The sequence below is a fragment of the Malurus melanocephalus genome, unplaced genomic scaffold (assembly GCF_030028575.1).
Source record: "Malurus melanocephalus ecotype Western Australia unplaced genomic scaffold, MMel_1.1 scaffold_47, whole genome shotgun sequence".
In the NCBI taxonomy this organism is placed as follows: Eukaryota; Metazoa; Chordata; class Aves; order Passeriformes; family Maluridae; genus Malurus; species Malurus melanocephalus.
This window is the reverse complement of record NW_026623279.1, coordinates 2,778,684-2,785,386: the sequence shown is the minus strand read 5'-3', so window position 1 is coordinate 2,785,386 and position 6,703 is coordinate 2,778,684. Positions and strand designations below refer to the sequence as shown.

General features: G+C 35.9%; 1 protein-coding gene across 1 annotated transcript in view; it reads right to left on the bottom strand.

The window, feature by feature from the left end:
- Positions 1-6,703, bottom strand: part of KCNIP4 (potassium voltage-gated channel interacting protein 4) — a 176,342-nt gene that overhangs the window by 32,691 nt on the left and 136,948 nt on the right. The window contains exon 2 of the mRNA XM_057365072.1: positions 6,416-6,540. Coding sequence (XP_057221055.1) covers positions 6,416-6,540 — 125 coding nt within the window. The remainder of the gene's footprint in view (positions 1-6,415; positions 6,541-6,703) is intronic.

Genomic DNA, 6,703 nt, shown 5'->3' with positions numbered 1-6,703 from the left:
AATCACAGTCTTTTCATATGCTGCTTAATTAGAGACTTGGCATCTACCTTTTCCAGAGATAATTCACAAGTAAGCAGCCACTCTTATGAAGACAGCCCTTGGTAAGCTAGATGATGTTTTTCTCGAGTGAACACAACAGGAAGTATATCTGTGCAAGTCATGAGGTGAACAAAAGTGTAGGGACTGAGTTCGTTATCAACTTTCAGATTCAAGATTTCAATCTCTGCCAGTGACTGTGAGACTAATTGAAACAAATATCTCTGCTGAACACATTAAGACCTGTAAATTTGTGACTGACAGCTATACTCTAGGTCTGTCAAACTGTACTTCCAAATTATTTTTACTTGTAACATTTTTGAAATGTTCAAGTCTCTTTACTAACCCTTGAAGGTAACGTATAATGAGTGTAAGCATTATTTATTGCTCAATTTGTTACAAGATTTTCACATAACCTTGTTGAAACATGGGAGAGTTCCCTCTAAGTCCCCAGTAAATGAATGCCAGGGATTTTGCAAAATAATAAGACTCTTCCTTGGCAAGGGCAGGTTATTTTATAGTTTTTCTTCAGTCATCTGAAGGTGAGAAAACAACTGATCTTAAGCACAACTGAAAACAAGAACTAAACTTTTAAAAAGGCAGATCTGAGCTATTTGCATTACACGTGTCTACTGAAATCCTAGAGAGAGAGATTTACAGAAATTTGTCTATTGACAGCACACATGGTATCCAGCTTCTAGGTTTGCATGTTCGAGCTTCATTATGCTGTTGTCCATCATTTAGTTTATTAAGACAAGTCACAGGAACTTTCTAACATGGGGGGATGTTAATTTTCAGTTTGAATTATKACTATCTGATTTTCAAGTAAGATTCAGAACTTCATGTCTTTTTCTATTATTTCTATTTCTTTCTATTATTATTTCTATTTCTATTTATTTATATTTCTATGCTCTAAGTTTAGCAGGTTTATATACATGAGGCACAACCTGTTCAGCTGTCATCACTATGTCTATCTGAAAAGACAGGTTGTTGGTACCTCTTTGAATGCACAAYCTCCTTATGCCCACAGCCCTGGTGTTCAAACACTGCTTTGTGCAGAGGGGTCAGCAGCTCTGCAAAAGCTTTCAGCACAATGGGAATGTCTCCTGCACTGATGCCTAGCAGAGGATCCCATCTGATGTTCAGTCAAAGAGCAATAATAGCTCAAATGGTTTTAGTATTGATTCATGTTAGTCAAGAAAACCAGGTAGGGACGTTTAAGCGATCTGAATTTTTCTTCTAGGCTCTCTTCTGTTTGGTCAAAAATTCCGCATCTGGAAAGATCCTACTCTTGCTAAGACTGCAKGTTTGTGAAGCCTTAATACTTGTACAGACAGTCACCAAATCCYGGGGAAAAGCAACTGCACCGACTGCTGGTCAAATGAAAAATCTTCCTCCCTGTCCTAGGGCTCCACATGGGAGGGTGAAAAGCATATTCAAGCTCTAAGCTACTTCACCTACAAGAACAAATTTTGGAGGACTGATGTGAGAGGCAAAATACTCTTGCACTAGTGCCACTTCCACTCWTGTTCAGTTTGGGGGTTTTCCTCTCTGTGCTGGTTTTCCTCTCTGTATTAATCTTAAATCTGCATTTACTCATTTCAACACAGRCACACAGGTTCAGTGTAGAATTGAGTGTGATCACAGCTCACTGAAGGCATCCTATTATCTCTGTGAGATAGGTGACACTGACAATTTAGAGAAAGCTGATCCAAGSTAAAATATTAGTTCTTGTAGCATGAAAGCCTCTGTTTCATAATATACAGTGTTCCAGAGATATAAACTAAGAGGATTATGTTGTCATTGTCCCTTGTCATGCTTTAGAACAGGCGGAAAAGGTTAAGTAAGAAAAAAGGAAAACAGAATGAAGTTCAAAATCTATCTTTTGTATCACCACAGAGGTATTTTAACTCTTTGCAAAACCCAYTTTTTATCTCTTTTACAGTCAAATGTCTATACCCCTTGTCAATACAAGATTTCAATTTGTACAAAAAAATTTCTAATCCAGACATTGATCATCTTAGAAGCTATATTTGAAAGAAGTGAAAGACAGAACTGTACATCTCTATCAGCCATAGATCAGAGGCTGTGCAAATAGCATAGCCATAAAGGTAAAAGCCATCCATGTGTAGGACACTGAGATACATTTCATAACCTTTCTTTCTTACCAAGTATGTTCCGATTGCAGTGAAAAAAAAAAAAGTATTCAGTGTTTCTAGAATATTGTGCATACAAATATATAAGAAAAGTTAAATAATTCTGAAATCTTTAACTTCYGTACTCAAAATTACATTGAGGTGTATTGCACTAGTTAGTGCATATCCTGCAAAATGCACAGTGTATACCCAACTTTCATCTTTATTATTGAAAAAAAGATTGTGGGAGTAGAAAAGTGATATATACTGTGAAAATTATTTTTATTCAGTGTTCCAATTAAATTCTGCTCTTCTAAATCTCAATTATTTTTATGAAATTTAATTTTTTTTTTTGCTTTTTAAAACTCTATTTACATGAGAAAATGTTCTAATGCAAAACTCAAATCTTTAGACAATCAATAAAGGAGATTCATCACCTCTAAAACTAGCTGCCATTAAATTTTCTGTGAGATTTACAAATGCAACATACAGTAATACAATGCTTCCATCAAATCATTACTGAAAGAGAAAAATATCTGAATAAATTAGCATGTTTTGACTCATGCTCATAGATGGGTAGTGGGATAAGGGAACCAATCTTTGAGCAGTAACATTGTCAGATTTATTTTCTAACTATCGTTCTTTGTCTCATTTGCAGTAGGGAAGAAAGGTGCCTTAGAAATGCCATTTTCCCAATAAATGTCAAAAGTGCTGCCTATTTAAAGCTACAGTATGTGCCCATGGACATTTTTATGCATGTATGATTTCAAATTATATTTTCTCTGATATATAGYAAGGTAAGATAAAAGTTCATGAAAAATCCTATCCGTTTTTTTGAGAAGCCTGGTAGTTTCCCAACAGAGTTTTCTACAAAAAATTTTACAAGAATAATCAACAAAAATTAAAAGTGTATTAACATTTAAATTTAGCACAGGAGCATCTTKGTGCAGCAAAAGCATTATCAAGCTATTTTTAAAATGGAAATGTGCCATAGCTCAGRGACATTTTTAAAACTGGGAGAGATCTATCAATGGACAAAAGAGAAAGAAAGACCACATGTTGAGTCCATGCTTGATAGTCTGTACAATTTATTGTGAAGTACCACTTGTACTAGGACTGCCACAGAGCCATTGGTTTGAAAGGTTAATGACTGCAGCAATCACAATTTCAATTTACAAGAAATGGGATGACAGGAAGCCAAATACAAATTGGAAAAGTCCCACTGTGATGGCAGCTGAGCAACAATTCATCAACAACAGCACAGGAATATTGTAAAGCCAGAGTGCTCGGGACAACCTTTTGAGCCTGAGAAGGGTTTRGGACTTAAACTCATTTTTCAAGGATAGTATAGAAGCTTAGAAATGGCTAAATTACCTGAGTTCTCCCTTGATAATTTTTCTTATAATAGTTGTTAGGCCATCTGAAGGTGCTCATCTCACCTCCTTATGTTTCCTTTAGTCTATCTCCCCTTTCACTGTAAGTGTTGACCTTGAGTTCTACCAAAACAGCCATTGTCCCAAAGGCATTTCAATCATCTTGGAGTATTCCCTGCAATTATACTCRACCTCTAGCTTATTCAATGCATCAGCCATCCTACAGTGTGATTGAGACTTTCTAAAGCTTTCAGGTGTTTACATACACAGAGATGCTCTCTGTGCTCCATCTACCTGGGTTTTGCATCTAATTTGTGTACAGCAGAAAATCAAATTGATGAGAATAAATCAAACTTTGTGATCATCAACACTGCAGAAATACAGTTGTATTTTGCTGCTTTCTCCTCTAAAGTCAGTCAGAACTACATGTAAGCGATTTCAAGTGAAAAATAACAAATAACTGGAGTTAAACTGTGAAAAGTTCTGTTCATCCTTATCTCAGAACAGATATCCTAAAACTCAACAGGATTCAGGGAAATTAGCAGGCTGGAATGGGATCCTATGGCAAGAGCTTTTCAATTAGTACTACTGTGCTGTAGGATGCTCCTGATTTCATCTAACCAGACCACAGCATCAGCAGAACTACAGTAACTGAAGTTCATGCCTTAATTTATCTTGTTTTATATAGTTAAATTATTGAAGAGATAGACAGCCAAACAGCAGGGGAAAAGCATAAAGCACAGAGGTAGGATCTGCAAAAGTTTTGATGGAGTCATGTTAAATATATGTGCTGGGTGTTTCATTAAATCTTTTCAGAGGAGTTTCCTGCTTAGTGGAGTGATGAAACAGAATGTCACAGACTCAGAGAATGGCTGAGGTTGAAAGGGACCTCTGGAGGTTTCTGTTTYCACACTCCTGCATAGGCAGGCCCACTTGGAGCAGGATCCCCAGGAACATGTTCACAGAACTAACTTTTGGGCATGCTTYACAGCATTTTAGATCATAATGGATAATTTTGCAATAGATATTGCACAYAAACCTCCTGAAGTTCATTAGCTCATTAACTCTAAATAGTCAAAGATATGTTATACATGCGTGTCTTGAATTATCATGTACTGATAAGGMAATTAAACATATGGATAAAGATGTTTTACTATGTCTTACCATCAATATTCCTTTGATGTAAGTAGAACTTACATCTTGGAACAGAAAAGCATATGAAGACCTGGAATTCTTCTCTTCAGAAAAAGCTAAAACAGCTATCAATTAAAATACTTCCCTATAACCTACTCTTTTTCTCCATACCTCATTCCATGCAAAGAAATGTCAAAGTTCTTCATTTCTGAGACTCTAAAAATATTTTTTCTTAGAGAAACAGACAGAAGGCTTATTTTATCCACTATACTTTGTACCTTTTCGCCTTAGATAATTAGGGACATTAGATCATGATTTGCAATGTCTAGAGAATATTGTCATTAGCAAGGGAATGTTCYCTGGAACTCTGAGGAAATGAAAAGCTTTTAAGAGCAATCACTGTTAATCACTAACATGCCAACATTACTTTCTGGAACTGAGGATGACACAGACAGGACACCTTAAGTGACTCTGTCTCACTTGAATTGTAAGATTTTGATAAAAATATATGCTTAAAACATTCCTTTGCAAGTCTTGCTTTCTTTACAGAATGCAGGAGAGTTAAGCACTCTACAAGTTTTACATCCTTGTATTGAAGATATCCTCTCTGATTCCATAGTAAAGTTTCACTGTGTTTTTAGCAACATTATACCTGGTTATGCAGATTCATCTGAGTAGTAAATGCCACAGGCAAGAAATCGGCCYTTTTCACCCAAGAAGAGTGAAAGAAAAACTAAACTACAAGGTGACAGATGCAATTAAATTCATCTTTAGCTTCAGCTTAGCAGGAGACATAGGATCTCTGCAGTTGCAGTATTTACAGCTGACAATATASATTAACATTAAATTCTGATTATTTGAAATTAGCTATTAATTTTTTTAATATAATATTTTTAATATTTTCTATCCAATGTTAACTGCATGCAAGATACTGGATATTTTTAAAATCACATTAAAATAAGATGAAGTCTATTTTGTAAGAAAACAGAGTTTAGTACTACTTGCTAACATCTTTTTGAGTCTTACTAATTTTCTGTACAAACAATGCATGCCTCACAAGTCAAAGCCAAGCCCAGCACTGCAAGGCAGCTGAACACACTGGAAAAGGAGTCTACCCCCATGTACTGGGGTGCTCAGTTGGGATCCCTGCCAAATAAAACATCAGACCTGCCACTACTTTATCAGCAAAAAAATTTCAGCACACTTTATCAGCACACTTTATCAGCAAAAAAATTGACAATTACTCCCAGTAAAGGGATCTAAAAAGTTTATAAATTTATAGAACTAATAATAATTGAAGAAGTTATCTACAATTGTTCACCAAATAAAAAAATTATCTGGTGCAGTTGAAGTCAATTACTTCTTGTAAGCAGTAATTACTTCTTGTGACAGCTACTGTGAATACAAAAATCAAAATTCTTCCTCTTACTGACCAAATTCTTCAGGACTTTTCCATTGTTTCATCCCTACGCAAACCACCTTAAGACAACTTTCAATTTGTCTTTGAACAAAGTCTTACTATGCTAAGTTATAATTATTCTCTTCCGGATGCTTTCCATTTTGTCTGCATCTTGTRGTCATTAAACAGCCCCATTGTTTCAGAGTGATTGTTCCTCATCTGATCAGACATGTAATATTTGATTACTGAATCTCATGAGCTGCCCTGCTAGTCACTCTTTTGCAGCTGAGGTGACATACCCTGTAAACAGATTGTAAATTAAAAAAGGAAGTGCTTACATTCTTGAAACCTCTATATAAGATCTGAAGTTCCTTCTTTGTGAATTTACTCTGTGCTTCCAGCAGTTCAAGAGCTTCAGGTCTATGTCGTACTGTGGCCATTTCCATTTCATCTTCTACAGTGTCTGCAGAATACAAGAGACAGAGAAGGAGAGCTCAACAAGAAGTGCAGGAGGTAGAGGTACTTAACCCTGAAAGAAAAAGGAAAGGAAAGGAAAGGAAAGGAAAGGAAAGGAAAGGAAAGGAAAGGAAAGGAAAGGAAAGGAAAGGAAAGGAAAGGAAAGGAAA